We start from the raw sequence: 18,210 nt of genomic DNA, 5'->3' as shown, positions 1-18,210 counted from the left end.
GGGGCGACGACTGGTCAGAGGGCGAGGACCAGTCACCTACTTTCGAGAGGTGACTGGTCAGGGGCGACGACTGATCTGAGGGCGACGACTAGTCACCTATCTACGAAATGACCTAAGGCGTCACATACTATATAGGTATGACCTAAATGAAAGGAAGCTATATTAAGTATATAACTCGCTTGCGCTAAATCAATAGTTTCTTAATTAAGCAATCTCTCCTTTTAAGTTCGAAAATAAAATATATAACTTGTATATTCGCCTCTATAGTTCCTCTAGCTATCTTCTATCGTTGGCAATGTCGGTCCCCTTCCGTTCTCGGGCTGACTCCCCACACCCCTTCCGCCTCGAACGACCGCCTCTTGCCCGAGCTAAGAGATTTAGACAAGAGACGACAGAAAACGCACACTCTCCAACACCCAACCCTCCACTAAAAACTCGTTATATTGATATGCTTTTACAATTGGATACAATATCAACTCTCCATAATATCCTTGCAGGTGTGTCTACGTGGCTTCTACTTGCTGGCTATATGGTTCTGCCAGGGACGTTCACATCGATCCGCAATTCTCGTGCCCTCCTAGAGGAGGCGGGGAAGGCCGGGAAAGCAGTAGTAAAAGCCGCGCAAAACGTACCGCTGCTATGGCTTGCTGGGATCTGTTGTATTCTTGGGGCAGCTGGAATGTGTTGTTTATGGTGGGTTTATCAGCACAATTACGTGTGGTTGCTGAATCGTATTTTTCTGTAGGAGGGAATCCGATTTACAATATTGACGCCGCTAACATTGTCAAGGCCTGGTCTGCTTAACTCGGCCGCTGGTTTCCTTGCTACTATGGTTAATATCTATACTGCTCGTAGCGGATATTGGTCTATTAGCGCTATTGTTACAGCGACAGTTACAGGAAGCTGCACAACTATTATGATAGTGATATTCGTGGTTTATGACAAATGGCTGTTGACCAATATTAAGAAAGAACACGAGAAACTAAAGAAACAAGCTATGAGGGGACGGACTTTAGAAACTATTACTTTATAAGATAACAGTTTGAAGAGAGGAGTAAGGAAGATAGATCTAGATACAAGAAGTTATTTTTGTTCTTATATATAACATAGCTTACCTTTTTTATACTACTTTTATATTATCTCCTTATTATAATATATTAAGTATATATAGTTTATTTAGAGTAATGTACTTTGTAATAATAAATAAGAACTAAACTAAGTTTAATAAAGTAAGTAGAGCAAAGTCAAAGCTAGGTTGTATAAGTTAAACAACTAACGTTATAAGTTAGTTCGCATTTATTCGAAGCGTTTATTAGCCCCCATGCCCTGTTAAGACTATATAAGCTATTGAGTAAACCTAGTCTATACGAAATAATTATCTGCTTATTTAAGTTAAAGACTAAATAGGCGGTTAAACTTTTAAGAAACTCAGCTGTATATATAAAGATTCGACTGTCCTATCTTATAATATAAATAGCTCGAATTCATTATTCTTTGATATGTGTATAGAAAAATCCAATATCGGAAAGCGACGAAGTGAAAGACTAAGGAGAAGAAGGAATACATTATTCCAAAAAGCTTATCTCTTTGGAGAGGATTTTGAACTTGATATTACTGTAATAATATTTCAGCACGGAAAGTATTATACATATAGTTCTATAGAGGAAGAGACGTGGCCACCTTCTATGATAGAGATTGTAAGTAAGCTAATATTGGATATTAATCATTTAACTAATATATAATAAATAGCGAAAAACCTGGCCACTCTGTAAAGCTTTATTTCCGCAAGATATAAAGCAAAAAAGGCGTAAATAGATTTTCGATAGCATATTGTAACGTCCCCTGTCCTTATCAAAATTTTTAGTTAACTTATTCTAGTATATCCCGTTAACGACTATATTCCGATTAACGTCCGTGAAAATGCAAGCTGTGGTAGTTGAGTGGTTGCGGCCTGGTGGTGACGGGCAGTCTGTGCGTACGGAGTATGTGAGGTTGAAGGCTCTGAGCCCGGATGGGATGCGGTTTGTGCTTGCGCGTTGTGAGGGCGGCTTGCGTTACGTGGCGGTCGTGGAGTTGGTCGCGCCGGGTTTGCGGCCGGAGGAGGTCGTTGATGTTTGGAAGGCCGACAGCGCGGAAGATGTTTTGTTTGCAACGTTCTGGGACCTGGATAGGATGATGTTGCAGTGCGTGAGGGAGCTAATTAGTGATCCGGAATATTTTACGCCGTTGTGGAATCTTTTTCAGGGAGCGTGTGGGGCGTGGCAGCTCTTTGGAGATGCCCTACTTGCGGATGAACAATCGGGTATAGGCGGTTGACATGGATGAGCAGATGTTTTGTGTGTTGAATAGAAGTAACGTCCGTCCCTACGTAGCGAGACAAACCATCAGCACTTTACACTCAAACAATTCTAAATTTGTAAATCCGCTGAAAATTCCCGTGTTTTTGTATCAGTCATATTGTGTGACCATTTCTGAATAGTCCAAACTCTGGCTGCTCCAAAAATTATGATGTCGTTGTCGTCTTCAGGCCTAGTTACGGAGGTTGTCAATTCGGAGTAAAGTAGGACCTCTGACCGATCCACATGTATAAGGTGGTCCGCTCCGGCTTCTTATCACGTGTATAAGCCTCAGGCAAAAACGACCTTGTGACTCACAACAGTCTAGAAGTAGATCCTCTGGCCAGACAAGAATAGACATATACACGCAAGTCTCACCGTAGGGGCAATATCCACTTCCGTTGCCCCCTCCATCGTACTGCTACTTCGATGAACAGCCCCGCAGAAGCCTCCGTATAACTCAGAACGAAGTGAGTTATCTTTTCGAACAGTGTTTAGAGTTGTAGAATAGACCATTAATTCTCTAAATACAGATCGTCTCCTCTTCGAGCCACCTTTCCTTTCAAGGCTACGTCTCCCGCATCACGATCCGCTTCGTGTGAAGATTCTCTCTGCGACATTCAATTCCAACCGACTTCCCTCACTCTCACGCAATGTGTGAATGGGCTTGCAAGACATACGCAGCTTGTACGCGTACTCCCAAACATATGAATCGAGATCACATTATATATTGTACAGACAACAGAAGGATTGCAGGCGACCCATGCCAACCTGCTTCCGGGTTTCTGAGAGATCTCCGGTTAGCTCTCGATGCGCAAGACACCGATATAGCGGGATCCTGTCCTCCCTGTGCCGGGACAACACCGACCAATTCCTCTGACTAGGCTAGCTGCCTTTCCCCCAATGCAGAGAAACGGATCGCTGGGACACCTGCGTACGAGCTACTTCTCCGAGATCCTGAAATATACTAAGTATAGTTAGTTTAGTTAGGTCGTAGAAGAGGTAACGCACAATGAATCATTTCCTAAGACTTTAAAGACTTCGAGGTCTATTTTGTTGAGATCGACATCTGGATATGTGTTGCAGTAGAGATCGAGAACGATATATAACTGAGGAGAAGGAGGATTGCAACATATATGTGTATAGTAGTCCTCTATAGGTTGGATATCTCGCCATTCAAGGAAAGCGTTGATGATTGCTTTGGGGCTTTGAAAAGGTCGTTCGCGATATCGAAGGATTATCCGCACCGGAGCAGCCTGACTCATTTGTGCTAAGTGTAAGAAGGATTGCTAGTATAGCTTGTGGAGGCGGTATTATCAGTGGGCTAAAAAAAGGTACATTTCCTTAAGAATCTGAACCACGGCGAGCGGGAGGTATCTAGATTCTGAATTGAGGCCTCAGGTATAGATTATGTAATAAGGCAACAGCTATAACTTATGTCCTCCAGACAATAGTAACTTTCACCACTATCCTCACTCTATTAAAGGCCGCCCGTTGCCAACGAAATCGGCTGTCTTCTCCTTGGGCTAAGTTTTTTCGGCACGCAGGGATAGACGTTAGTTCAGCACCAGAGTAAGATCGAGAATACAATTGAACTATCCCAGTCAATTAAAACACATATATCAAATATCCACAAATAATAACACTCTGTTCAACCTTCATCAGTAGCAAATGCTGTCGGTACTCGAGCTTGCTCCCACTCTTTGAGCTTCCTAACGTACTTCTGCCTTTCGCAAAGCGACGTTTACCTACACCGTGAAACAGTTCCGTGAAGCGTCTCTCCATGAAATAATAATTCTACTTCGGTTGTAAGCCGAACACTACAATCCATGCAGTCAACATACTGCCCATCTCGCAGTTTATTTACGTGCCTCCTCAGAAAGTGTCTACTAAGAGAGCCACTAGTTGCATACTTGGCGACCCTGTCACGCAATGCCAAGGACGGATTCCCAACACAGACGAAGCATACTTTCGGCCTCTTGTCTCTCCGAATCGATTGTATCGCTTCGTCCAGGGCGTCAGACTCTTCAGCTATAACGGCTGGCGGACTGCTATCCTTCACTGGACGTCCACGCTGGATACGGCGGGAAGCCGGTCCCTCCTCCACGCCGCAGTACGCTGTGATAGCATTGACAGCCGCGATCCTCCGTCGATTCTCGTTTTCGAGGGACGTCTCGGGTAGCGTCAAGATAGCGTCGATCAAATGGAGGTGTTCTACCGTCAACTGATCTGATCGCTCTAACGCGTCTCGCGTGTCCTCGTCGACCACCTTCCCAGACAACTGCCGCTCGCTGTCGATCACTGGCTGCTCCTTCTTAAAACGGTCCACAAGCTCGACTAAGAGGAGCCTGCGCTGGCGCTGCTTCTCGCTCCGGAGGCGACGACATGTCTTCTGATACTTCTCCTCCCCCCCCGGACGTCCTCGGCCCCTCGACAATTTCGCTATGCGACGATCTAGTTTGATAATGCACGGAAGGCAATTGACTGATGCAGATTGCGCAGTGGTCAATCTCCGTGGCCGGCGGGGATCGATCGAACGGCTCATGGAGCATGCGAACCTCATCAGGTCTCTCTGAGGCGCTTGGCCGCGATAGATGTTCTGGACGTCGACGTTGATATTCCGATCGAGGTAATGCTTAAGAAACGTGTCGATGCTAGAATGCTGAAGGATGAGATTCTGCATCGAGTCGCTGACATCCGCTATAGAAAAATTAATATTAGGTGAGGGTCCGGTAAAGCTCGGAGGTCAATACTTACGGCTCTCGTTCAGCGCCTTCGCAGCCCCATCGCGGAGGACGTATGGCTTCGTCACCTGCGCAAAGCCTGTGATCTGGCCGCCTATCTTCATCCGGTAGCGGACCGAGTCAGAGGACAGCTGCAATTGCCGTGCCAACGCAACGCCGCAGGCCGTCTGTACAGCTTGGCAAAATATAAAATCGTCGCTCAACTCGTCCTTGAGCGGGAGCTGTTGCTCATTCATTCCATCGAGGACGTTCAAGCTGTACAGGCTCTCAGAGGAAACAATACTGGGGGATTTGAATGCCTGAACTTTGAAGAGCATGCCGAGCAGGAAGGTATGAGGGCTAAGTACGAGTGTCGGGTCGTAGATGATCTCCGGGATCTTGAACACATTACTAGGCATTACTTAGCTCACACACGGCGGAGAGGAAGGGCAGGGGCGGGAGCGTACACATCCTTCATGCCTAGAAATCCCTTGGTGAACTCGGGCGTCAGCTCAATAAAGAGTCGCGGGCGGGGGTTGTTGTGATCCCGGATCAGAGTCAATTTGAGGTGGCGGTACCGAAGTTGGACCAAGGCCTCTGGGCGGTTACCAGTAATGCCCGCAAGTTGACAGAAGAGGATCAACTGGATCCGGAGCCAGCCAAGCTTGAAGGTCATCTCCCTTGTAGTCAGAAGCACGCGGGCGAACTCGGCCAGATCCTCGACATACATCGTAGCGCTCTCCCGCTTGGAATTATCGAGCTCTTTTTCGATAGCAACGACTTTAAGAACCTAAGATCCGTTAGTAGGAGACCCCACTGCAGGAGGGTGTGCAAGGGGCCACGGGGTATCTCACATCTTGGCCTTGCACTTGGACCATGCCCTCGATCTTCTTGCCAGTCTCGAGCCTATGTACTATGAGGTACCATTTCCAGAACGTCTGTAGCGAGCTTGTATGCTTGATGCCGGGCCGCCTCCGCCCCCCCTTCCCTCGTCGCTGGTCGCAGACCCAGCACAGGAAGCCGTAGAGAAAGCGGGCCGAGGCTTCTTGAAAGCACTGGGCGGGGTGTTGTCTGGTGAAGGTGCAGTATCTATGTACAAAGTAACGTCAGCTGAACATTCTTCGCAAGGTCAATCTCCATGTAGCACATACTGATTATGATGATCCTTGACCCAGTCAAGACGTTTTTGCGTCTTCGGGCTATAACGCCTCTGCCGAAGTCGCCCTACGTCGAGGTCTGCCGACGCGGCAAGGTAGTACTCTGGTGGGTGCCGTACTTCTCCCTCGAAGAGGTCATCGTCGTCGTCCTCCTCCGGAGGACTCTCCGAGTCAGCGTCGCTTGCCGTGTCCGCCTCATCATCACTTCTGTCGAAAAGGCTGTCCGGGTCGGAATCGCTAGTGCTGTCAAACTCGTCGTCGATAGGCGGGCAATCTTCATCGTGTTGAGGCTGGTGCATAATCTGTACAGAGCGTCGAGGAGGCTAGGTGATGGTAAAGACATCAAGGCAGCTGCCAGCCGGATCAAGGAGGGCGAAAGGGCGATCGCGACAGAAAAGAAGGGACGGCCGATGCCACGAGAGCTCTGCGGACAGAAGAGGATGTGAGGTGGAGGAGTGGAGGAGTGGAGGATGACGAGAAGTGAGTGTATGATAGGTGCAGAGGAGTTGGGATGGAGTGAGCAGAGAGGACGAGCGCACTCTTTAAATACATCTTCAGGATCGTGCGGACTCCGAGGGTGCTGTTTTTGGCTTCTTGTGAACCACCAGAAAACGGGGGGGCTCAATTTGAGGTCGAGGAAGCTGGTCGAGGAAACATGGCACTAAATGACGAAGCGTCACTGTCGCGTGGCCGGCCAATAGTTGCACGGTGCCTGGCATGAGCGGTGCGTGGTGCAGAAAGAAGAAGGTGCGCGGTTAGTTGAGAACTGGTTAGCAGACCCCTAAAAACAGCGGCCAAACCCCTCTGAAAACAGCACCTCGCTAACTGTCACACCGTGTATAGAAGTATTAATTTTGTCAATATAATAGTATTACTTAATTCGCTAAAGAGTTTTACTGATTCTTTGATATCTATAAACTAGTACTATATAGTATTTGAAGATGAATTCTTTTGCGAATACGTCTAAAACTCGTAACTTCCTGTTAGTATAATCTATGTATTCTAAACTTTTCCTTTAAGTTTAGATAATTTCGTTATTTTATAGTCTTTTTATTTTCGTGAAAGTAGCGATTTCCCTTGTATTTAGAATAAGATCTCTGTTTTTGTTTTCCCGAAAAATAGCTATTTTCTTATAAACTTTGTCTTTTTCGTATTCAAGCTATTTACTTAAAGTGTCAGCTTTGAAGTTATTAATTCCTTTAATATATTTGATTATTAGATCAAACTAAGAGAGTTCCTCTGTTTATTATACTATTCGTCGATTATCTAAGACTTTTGTAGTTATAAAAGTACGAAAGTTCGTGTAGTCGGTATATATAGTAATTGGAAACTTTGTACTTTGGAGATATATCTTCTAGTATTTTAAAGTTTTAATTATAACTATAAGTTCTTTCTTATAAATGTTGTAGTTCTATTTAATTGACAAGTATTTCTCGGAATAATAAACTATAAGATGTAGTTTTCTATTCTCGTTTAACTAAAAGTATATAGCGTTTACATATAACAGTTCTATTATTCTTCCGACAGGGAATCTTAACAGAGGTGTTCTGTTTCGTTTGTGTAGCGAAGTAATATAGTAATCTCTTTTAATGATCTGTAAATAATGTCAAAGTGAGTGAATTACAGAAAGAATCAAGTGTAATCAAAGTAAACTGTTATTATTGATATTCAAGAATCAAGTTGAATATACAACTTCTATCTAGTAAGGAAATTACATTGTTTATATAGAACTTTCTTGTTTCCTAGATCTAAGTGAATCCCTAGAATCCCTATAAATCCCTAATAATTCAGTAGATCGCTTAGTAGGCTCTTGATCTAGCTGTTACGTGACCTCGTCATATACTTCTATAGTTCTCTGTAGTAGTAAGTTATATTACCCGAGTTTCAAGTTATAAAGTTGGCGTTCGTAACACTATCCCCTATATAGCTTAGCATAGTCTTTTAGTTTAAAGATTATATCGAAAACATCGAACGTCAAGTATAGCTTTCTTCTTTCTTCATTATACTACTTGATCGTTCTAAAAAGATTAAAGAAAATCGCTAGAACTTTTACTCCTAGATTTTGCGAGATAGTATCAACATGTTTTCCTACTCCTGTTACTGAAAAGACTCTCGTCGTATCTACGTCGTATCTGCAGAATCCGATCACTATTCGAACTACGTCCTAGTAAGTAGTTCAGCGAAGTGTGACGTCTAAGAACTTTCGCAAAGTGAATAACTAATTGTTACAAACGCTAACTTTATAGTCTGAAACTCAGGTAATATACTATATTACTACAGAGAACTATAGAGGTATATGACGAAGTCATGTGACAGCAGAGAATCATATAATAAGATCACGTAAGGAGGATCTAGAGAGATCTAGATCTGTTCAGACTTTGGATCTGAATAGATCTAGATCTAACTAGATCTAAGAACAGGAAAGTTCTATATAAGTAATATAATTTCCTTACTAAATAAGAGCTTCGTACTCAACTTGATTCTTAAATATCAATTATAATAGTTTACTTTGATTATACTTAACTCCTTCTGTAATTCACTCACTTTGATATTATTTATAGATTATTAAAAGAGATCACTGTATTACTTCGCTATATAAACGAAATAGAACACTTCTAATACAACTCCCCGAAAGAGGAAATATTAGAACTATTATACTTTGAGTACTTCTTTGCCGAAATAAGTAAATTACTATAACTCCAGCAACTTTGCTAGCTACGAAGCTGTTTACTGCGAAACAGCTAGCTGTCGCTAACCCGAGTACTAATTAGGTGAACTTCACACTATCGACTAGTAGACTCCAAGAAGATATCGAGATATCCGACTTACTCTATGAATTTAAAGTCGAAGTTAATGAATCAATTCGTATTACTCTCCCCGACAAGTATAACAGTAACCGAAAAGATTTCGAGACCTTCATCTTTCAAGTAAAGATCTACTTCAACTTCAACTACGAGAAATTCGAGACTAACTATAATCAATAAAACTTTTAAGTAACTTCTTACTTACGAGGACTAGCTTTGGAATAAGTTCAACTATTCTTTGAAAACTTCTTCAGGAATGAATCAGAGGACAAGAAGATAGTAGTTACGAAAACTATCTTCAAATCATAGAACAGAATAAAAAAAGAAATACGACGAATATTTGGAAATATCGATACTACTCAAATAGTAGTACGAAAAATATTTAATCTTCACTAAACTAGAACAACTCTTATTTACACAACAGAGTTCTAAAGATATAGTATTAAGATAAAATAAAATAGTCTTACTTTAATAGAATTATTCTGTCGAAAATTGAAAGAATATATCTATAAAGAAATAGTACGATAAAACATAGTCTATAACGACATTATTAGTATAATTGAAAGTATTATCTAGTTAGATAATCGTTTGTAAAAATTCAAGAAGAACTATATTCTACGAGAAAGCTAAAAAAGAAACTACTAGTCTGGACAAAGATATTAGTAGAAGAAAACTAGAACGATTAGTATAATTCAACATAAAAGAAAGAAATTCGTCTCGAACGAAGAACAAGACCAGCGTCAAGAAAAAAGCTTATATTTCGACTACAGACTTCTAGGACATTAAATTATATCTCACTATAAAGGAAAATAACAAAAGAATAAACAACTTTAGAAAAGAAAGTCTCGACAAATCAACGTTACTAACTACTAACAAGTGAATATAACCGGACGAAAAGATCTGACTGAAGAAGACTTTGAGTCTATAAACATCTACAGCCAACTTAGAGCTATAGAAACTCAGCAAGCCAATAACTTTCTATTATACTAGACAGTAGAAGACTTAGTACTATAAGTAGAAACTACTAGTTTAGAGGATTTAACTTTACCCGACTCTCAGGAAAGACTTGAAGAACTTAGTAAATAAACAATACTCGACAAAAGTATAGAAATAAGAACAATATTACAAGAAGAAGAAGAATAGTCACTACTTGAGATTACTAAATATAGTAATATATAAAGAAAGGAAAACAGCAATGAAGTTTTCATACTCTCAGAAATAACTATAAACGACAAACTAGTAAAATATTATATATACTTAGTTACTTATATTGACGTGGAGAAAGTCGCTTTCAAAGAAACTGGGACAGAAAAAGTCACTATCGAAAATATTGACCTAAGAGATGAACTACCCGACTTAGTAGATCTCTTGGAACCTGGAGACATTTAGGAAGTTCTAACAACTAGACTTCACAAAAGAATTTAGAAGAGAATAGTATTTATACTAGAGGGACATTATTAGTACGCTTAGTAGAAGTTCTACTAACCTACAACTAATATATTCAGGACTGAGAATCCTTATCAGTTATTAGTATAGGAAACTTATCATAGAATATAGACCAACTTATACAGAAACAATGAAGTCGTAGAAATACTAAAGAACCCCCCCGAGCTGAACACAGCCAGAAGATAAGGACATATAAACGTTGAAGTAACGTTTAGAGGAAAGAAACTCAGAGTAATAATTGACTCTAGAACTAATAACAACTATATTTCTCCTACAACTGTCGCTAGACTCAACATTCTAATCACAGGAATACTATTTTACGAATTAATAGTAGTAGACAGATCGCAAATAGATTACAATAACAGAGTAATCAGCTAAAGAACTGTCTTTTCAAGACTAACAACGAAAGACGGACATATAGTAGATATACAGTTTCATATTACACTAGTAGGAAAGTACTAAGCTATTTTAGGAATACTTTAGATCCGCGAGTACAACTCTGAGATCGACTAAGTTATAGAGACTATTATATTTAGTCGATACTATTGCGAGAGTTCGCAATAACTAGAAAGCTAGAAGGAAGTTAGCACTACTTCTTCTAATATACTAAGATACTTAACTAAGGATCCTCCACAGGATACTAGTAAGAGTAGTAAAAAGATCTCTGTATAGTATAGAGAATTCGAAAGACTGTTCGAAAACCCGGAAGATATACGTGCCCTGCCCGAATATCAACTATAAGACTACGAAATTAATCTAAAAGAAAAGCGACAGCTGCTTTCTAAGAAATTACGACAACATCGCTATAATACTATTAAAACGTTAGAGGAATATATTATAATAACACTGAAGAAAAGATAGATTCGACTATCTAAATCGCTAACAATATCAAATATACTAATCGCTAGTAAACTAAAGGATCCGAAAAGGAGACTTTGTAGTAATTTTCGTAAACTAAACGACGCTACAATATAAGACTAATATCCGTTGCTTAATATACAATATCTGCAGAACAGACTAGCTAAAGTAAAGATATTTACAAAGATCAATCAGAAGAACACTTTTAATCTGATCAAGATCAAAAAAAAACACGAATAGAAAATAGCTTTCCTCGTACTTTCAGGACTATACGAATACACAGTTATATTATTTAAGTTGACTAATATATTAGTAACTTATTAACACTAAAATAACAATATTCTACAGGAATATTTAGATAAGTTTGTCATTTATTATTTAGACAATATTCTAATATATTCCGAGAAAATAAGCGACTATAAAAGACATATCCGATTAGTACTAGAAACTTTTGCGAGAGTTGACTCTAGACTGAAACTAGAAAAGTATAAATTCGGAGTTACAGAAACTACGTTTCTAGACTATGTGATCCGACTAAGGGAAATGAGTATTAACTTAGAGAAGATCTAGTAAATTAGAGATTAGCCCGAACTACAAAACGTTAAAGATATCCAATCGTTCTTAAAATTCGGGAACTTCTCAAGACAATTCATCAGAGAATATTCAGGAATCTCTATATTACTCACACACTTTACGAAGAAGGACGTACTATTCCTTATAAAAGTTGAAGAGAAAACCTCGGTATAGGAATTAAAAGACAGATTCGCCGAAGAACTTATTATATTAAACTTTCACGAAGATCGGCTAAGTATAGTCGAAACCGATATTTCAGATATAGTTATAGATATTATACACTTTCAGCTAGACGAGAACGGAAAACTACACTCTGTAGTTTACTATTCCGAGAAGTACTCGCTAACTAAGTAGAACTACGATATTTATAAAAAAGAACTTATAGCTATAGTTAAAACTTTGAAATACTAGAAGATATACTTCCAAAGTACAAAGTTTCTAGTTACTATATATACTGACTACGTGAATCTCAGAACTTTCATAACTACTAAAATCCTAGATAATCGACGAATAATATAATAAGTAGAGGAACTCTCTCAGTTTAATCTAGTAATTAAATATATCAAAGGAATTAACAACCCCAGAGCCGACACTTTGAACAAGTAACTTAAGTACGAGGAAGACAAAGTCTACAAAAAAGTAGCAATTTTTCGAGAAGATGAAAACAGGAACCTCGTTCTTAATACGAAAGAGATCGCTACTCTCAATAGAACTAAAAGACTATAAGATAATGAGATTATCTAGTCTTAAGAGAAAGATCTAGAATATATAGACTACACTAACAGGAAACTGTAAGTCCTAGATGTATTCGCAAAGGAATTCATCCTCAGATACTATATAGTACTAGCTTATAAATATCAAGGAATTAATAGGACCTTTTAGCGAATTAGATAATACTATTATATTAACAGAATTAACACTTTAGTTAAATAAGTAGTAAAGGAATACGACGTATATATTCGCAACAAGAACGTTAGATATATACTATACAGAAAGATAGAAACTACCTCTATTCCGGAATAACTATAGAAGTCGATCTAATAGGACTTTATTGTTAAACTCCTACTTTCCAAAGATCTAATAACAAGAGTAATATACAACTCAATCTTAGTTATTATCAAACAATTTACGAAATATATAATCGTTATTCTATATTTGGAATCTAGTATAACCGAAGAACTTACGTTCGCCTTCTTGCGAGAAGTTGTAACAAGATATAAAATACTAGAAGAAATTATATCCGATTAAGATAAACTCTTTATATCTAAGTTTTAGATAACTTTAACTACTTACTTAGGAATTAAGAGAAAACTATCGACTACTTTCTATATACAAATAAATAATAGAACAGAAAGAATAAATTAGATAATCGAAGTATATTTACATTATTATATTAACTATAAATAAAACAATTAAGTATTATTACTTTTATTTACTACATTTACGTATAATAGTATAATCACAGATATAATAAAAGTATCGCTATTCTTTACTAATTACAGTTACAACGTTAGTATTTATTACGAAGTTCAGATATCAGATATCGACAACTAATTAGCACAAGTCTAGACGAACGAAATCAAAGATCTATATAAAGAACTAAGTAACGAACTTCAGTTTATTATAGAAAAAAGCATCTTATACTACAATTCGAAATATAGTCAAGAACTAATACTAAAAGAAGAGAACAGAGTTTACTTACTCAGAAAAAATATTAAAACTAAACAACTAAACGATAAACTAGACTACAAGAAATTAGGACTATTCAGAATTAAGAAGTTCAAAAGACGTTTGAATTATAAACTTATTCTACTAAAGTCAATGAATATCTTTCCAGTTTTCTATATTTCTCTCTTTGAACTAGTACTACTAAGTATATTACTAGTACTAATAACTGAAATAGAACTAGTCAACTTAAACGCCGAATACGAAGTCGAACAGATATTAGACTGTAGACGAATTAAAAGTACAGTCAAGTATTTGATTAAATAGTTAAACTATTTATATTCGGAAAATATATAGAAACCTAGAACTTATTTCAACTACTACTAGATATTTGAAGAATTCTACTACTAAAATCAAAAGTTGTTTAGATCAGGTTATTAAGACTTAGTAGAAGACTAAAGTCGAAAGAAAAGTCGCTATTTAAACTACTAGTCGTAGTAGTTAACTACTTCGACTCCGCTTCACGACAAGTTTCTGTTTCCTTTTCCTCCTTTTCTCTTTCCTCTATTTCATCTAGCTCGTCTAAGTCACAGAGCTCCTAAACAACTATATCAGAAATCCGACACTTGAGAAACTCTTACTACTTCTTCAAATACTCAGTACAAGTAAAGCTTTCTATCGCTACTATTAGAACTATTTCACGTTCAAAATGAAGTTTCTCCTAAATATACTGAAAAGACTCGAAACTGTTAATTATAACACTTTTGATATCGTACTTCGAACTTCGACAAATATATTTATTATACTTTTTCGACTTTTCATTCAAAACTACATAAGTCCGACTATACTTTTCATAACTCGAGCAGAGTATTATTTCGTCACTTTCAGAATTTATGAAATTAGTAAATAGTCTACAATTCTTAAATTTGTTATAATTTGAAATTATATTAAAAAAGAAAAAAAGTTATATTTAACGTTCGACGTTTTCGATATAACCTTTAAGCTAAAAGACTACGTTAAGCTATATAGAGGATAGTGTTACGAATACTAACTTTATAACTTGAAGTTCGAGTAATATACTATATTACTATAGAGAACTATAGAAGTATATGACGAAGTTACGTGACAACAGAGAATTATATGATGAGATTACGTGAAGAGGATCTAGGAAGATCTAGATCTGTTCAGACTTTAGATCTAAATAAATCTAGATCTAACTAGATCTAAGAATAAGAAAGTTCTATATAAATAATATAATTTCTTTACTAGATAAAAGCTTCGTACTTAACTTGATTCTTAAATATCAATTATAATAGTTTACTTTAATTATACTTGACTCCTTCTGTGATTTACTCACTCTAACATTATTTACAGATTATTAAAAAAGATCACTATATTACTTCGCTACGTAAACGAAACAGAACACTTTTAATATAACTCCCCGAGAAAGGAAATATTAAAACTGTTATACTAATACTAGAACGAGAAGAGAAGAAGTTAGTAGACGAGTAGTGTGCGACCTAAGAAGCGTAGCAGTTCTTACTCGAAGAATAACAACGAATGTTTGAGTGTTTAACTATATCTCAAGCTAAGTTACTCAAACTAGACAAGTAGCGAGAAACTTTCCGGAGCTGTGTTGTCGAAATACTTCGTCGGAGTTATAAGTCCTTAGATACTCTAGATGAAGTAAAAGAGAAAGAAAAAGAAGAGAAGGAAACAGAAGTCTGTCGTGAAACAGAGTCGAAGTAGCTAGCTGCTACGACTAGCAGCCTAGGCAGCGACTTTTCTTTCGACTTTAGTCTTTTGCTAAGTCCTGATAATTTAATTTAGTCAACTTTTGATTTTAGTAGTAGAATTCTTTAAATATCTAGTAGTAGTTGAAATAAGTCCTAGGTTTTTATATATTTTCCGAATATAAGTAGTTCAACTATTTGATCAAATACTTGACTATGTCTCTGATTTGTCTATAGTCCAATATCTGTTCGACTTCGTACTCGGCGTTTAAGTTGACTAGTTCTATTTCGGTTACTAGTATAAGTAGTATATTTAGTAGTACTAACTCGAGGAGAGAAATATAAAAAACCGGAAAGATATTTATTATTTTTAGTAGAATAAATTTATAATTCAGATATCTTTTGAACTTCTTAATTTTGAATAGTCCTAATTTCTTGTAGTTTAGTTTATTGTTTAGTCGTTTAGTTTTGATATTTTTTCTGAGTAAATAAACTCTGTTTTCTTCTTTTAGCGTTAACTCCTGACTACGTTTCGAATTGTAATATAGAACGTTTTTTTCTATAATAAACTGAAGTTCGCTACTTAGTTCTTTATATAAATCTTTGATTTCGTTTATTTAGATTTATACTAATTAGTTATCGATATCTAATATCTGAGCTTCGTGATAAATACTAACATTGTAACTGTAATTAGTAAAGAATAGCGATACTTTCGTTATATCTGTGATTATACTATTGTATATAAATATAGTAAGTAAGAGTAGTACTACTTAGTTGTTTTACTTATAGTTGATATAATAGTATAAATATACTTCGATTGTCTGATTTATTCTTTCTGTTCTACTATTTGTTTATATATAGAAAGTAGTTGATAGCTTTCTTTTAATTCCTAAATAAGTAGTTAAAGTAGTCTAAAACTTAGATATGAAGAACTTATCCTGATCAGAGATAATTTCTTCTAGTATTTTATATTTTACTACAACTTCTCGTAAAAAAGCGAACGTAAGCTTTTCAGCTATACTAGATTCTAGATATAGAATAACGATTATGTACTTTGTAAGTTGTTCGATAATAACTAGGATTGAGTTGTATACTACTCCTGTTATTGGATCTTTGGAAAGTAGAAGTTTAACAATAAAATCCTACTAGATTGATTTCTATAGTTATTCTAGAATAGAAGTAGTTCCTATTTTCCTGTATAGTATATATCTAACACTTTTGTTACGAATATATATATTATATTCTCTTACTACTTATTTGACTAAAGTGTTAATCTTGTTAATATAATAATATTATTTAATTCACCAAAGAATTCTACTGATTCTTTGATATCTATAAACTAGTACTATATAGTATTTGAAGATGAATTCCTTTGCGAATATGTCTAGGACTCGCAGTTTCCTATTAGTATAGTCTATATATTCCAAACTTTTCCTTTGAATCTAGATAATTTCATCATCTTATAGTCTTTTAGTTCTATTGAAAGCAGCGATCTCTTTCATATTAAGAACGAGATTCCTGTCTTTATCTTCTTGAAAGATAGTTACTTTCTTGTAGACTTTATCTCTTTCGTACTTAGACTACTTGTTCAATATATCGGCTCTGGGGTTGTTAATTCCTTTAATATATTTAATTATCAAATTAAATTGAGAGAGTTCCTCTATTTATTATATTATTCGTCGATTATCTAAAACTTTAGTAGTTATAAAAGTTCTAAGATTCGTGTAGTCAGTATATATAGTAATTAGAAACTTTACACCTTGGAAGTATATTTTCCAGTATCTCAAAACTTTGACTATAGCTATAAGTTCCTTCTTATAAATATTGTAGTTCTACTCAGCTAACGAGTGTTTCTCGGAATAGTAAGTTACAAGATGTAGTTTTCTGTTCTCGTCTAGTTGAAAGTATATAACACTTACAGTTATATCTGAAATGTCAGTTTCGACAATACTTAGCTGATCTTCGTAGAAACTTGCAATAATAAATTCTTTAGCGAATCTGTTTTTCAACTATTATATAGCTACTCTTTCTTTCTTTCCTATAATAAACAGTGTGTCTTTCTTCGTAAAACACATAAGTAGCGTGGAGATACTTGAGTAGTTTCTGATGAATTGTCTTGAGAAGTTCCCGAATCCTAAGAACGATTGGATATCTTTGATATTCTATAGTTCAAGCTAATCCCTGATTTACTAGATCTTCTCTAAATCAATACTCATTTCCTTTGGCCAGATTATATAACCTAAAAACGTAGTTTCCGTGACTCCGAATTCGCACTTCTCTAGTTTCAGCTTAGAGTCGACTTTTGTAAATACTTTTAGTACTAACCGGACATGTTTTTCATGTTCATAGATGTTTTCGGAATAGATCAAGATGTTGTCTAAGTAATAGATAACAAACTTATCCAAGTATTCTCGTAGAATATTGTCGTTCTAACGTTGACATATTACTAGTATATTAGTCAACCTAAATAGTATAACTATATACTTATATAGTCTCGAAAGTACGAGGAAAACTGTCTTTTATTTATATCTTTCTTTGATCTTAATTAAATTAAAAGTATTTCGTTAATCGATTTTCGTGAATATCTTTACTTTAGCTAGTCTGTCCTGTAGATATTAGACGTTAAACAATAGATATTAGTCTTTTATCGTAATATCGTTAAACTTACGAAAATCGCTACAAAGTCTCCTTTTCGGATCTCCTAGTTTACTAGCGATCAGTATATTCGATACTACTAGTAACTTAGATAGTCGAATCTATCTTTTCTTTAATATTACTACGATATATTCTTCTAACGTCTTAGTAATATTATAGCGATATCGTCGTAATCTCTCAGAAAGCAGCTGTTGTTTTTCTTTCAGATTGATTTCGTAGTCCTATAGTTGATATTCGGGTAAAGTATATATATCTTCTAA

General features: G+C 36.7%; 3 protein-coding genes across 3 annotated transcripts; 2 read left to right on the top strand and 1 right to left on the bottom strand.

Moving 5' to 3' along the window:
- Positions 1–295: 295 nt before the first annotated feature.
- BP5553_10472 (Uncharacterized protein) lies at positions 296–1,033 on the top strand (the record flags this gene model as incomplete). Its single annotated transcript, XM_032019095.1, has 2 exons — positions 296–693; positions 790–1,033. 2 exons carry the CDS (start codon positions 296–298, stop codon positions 1,031–1,033), a joined length of 642 nt encoding a protein of 213 aa, XP_031864802.1.
- An 887-nt stretch (positions 1,034–1,920) lies between these two features.
- Positions 1,921–2,316, top strand: BP5553_10471 (uncharacterized protein; the record flags this gene model as incomplete). Its single annotated transcript, XM_032019094.1, has 1 exon — positions 1,921–2,316. The coding sequence occupies one exon, from the start codon at positions 1,921–1,923 to the stop codon at positions 2,314–2,316; it is 396 nt and encodes a 131-aa protein (XP_031864801.1).
- A 1,764-nt stretch (positions 2,317–4,080) lies between these two features.
- Positions 4,081–6,515, bottom strand: BP5553_10470 (Uncharacterized protein; the record flags this gene model as incomplete). Its single annotated transcript, XM_032019093.1, has 5 exons — positions 4,081–5,036; positions 5,094–5,470; positions 5,527–5,849; positions 5,914–6,148; positions 6,211–6,515. 5 exons carry the CDS (start codon positions 6,513–6,515, stop codon positions 4,081–4,083), a joined length of 2,196 nt encoding a protein of 731 aa, XP_031864800.1.
- Positions 6,516–18,210: the final 11,695 nt, after the last annotated feature.

The sequence above is a fragment of the Venustampulla echinocandica genome, assembly GCF_003357145.1.
Source record: "Venustampulla echinocandica strain BP 5553 chromosome Unknown scaffold_15, whole genome shotgun sequence".
Classification (NCBI taxonomy): Eukaryota; Fungi; Ascomycota; class Leotiomycetes; order Helotiales; family Pleuroascaceae; genus Venustampulla; species Venustampulla echinocandica.
This window is presented reverse-complemented; position numbering and strand designations above follow the sequence as displayed.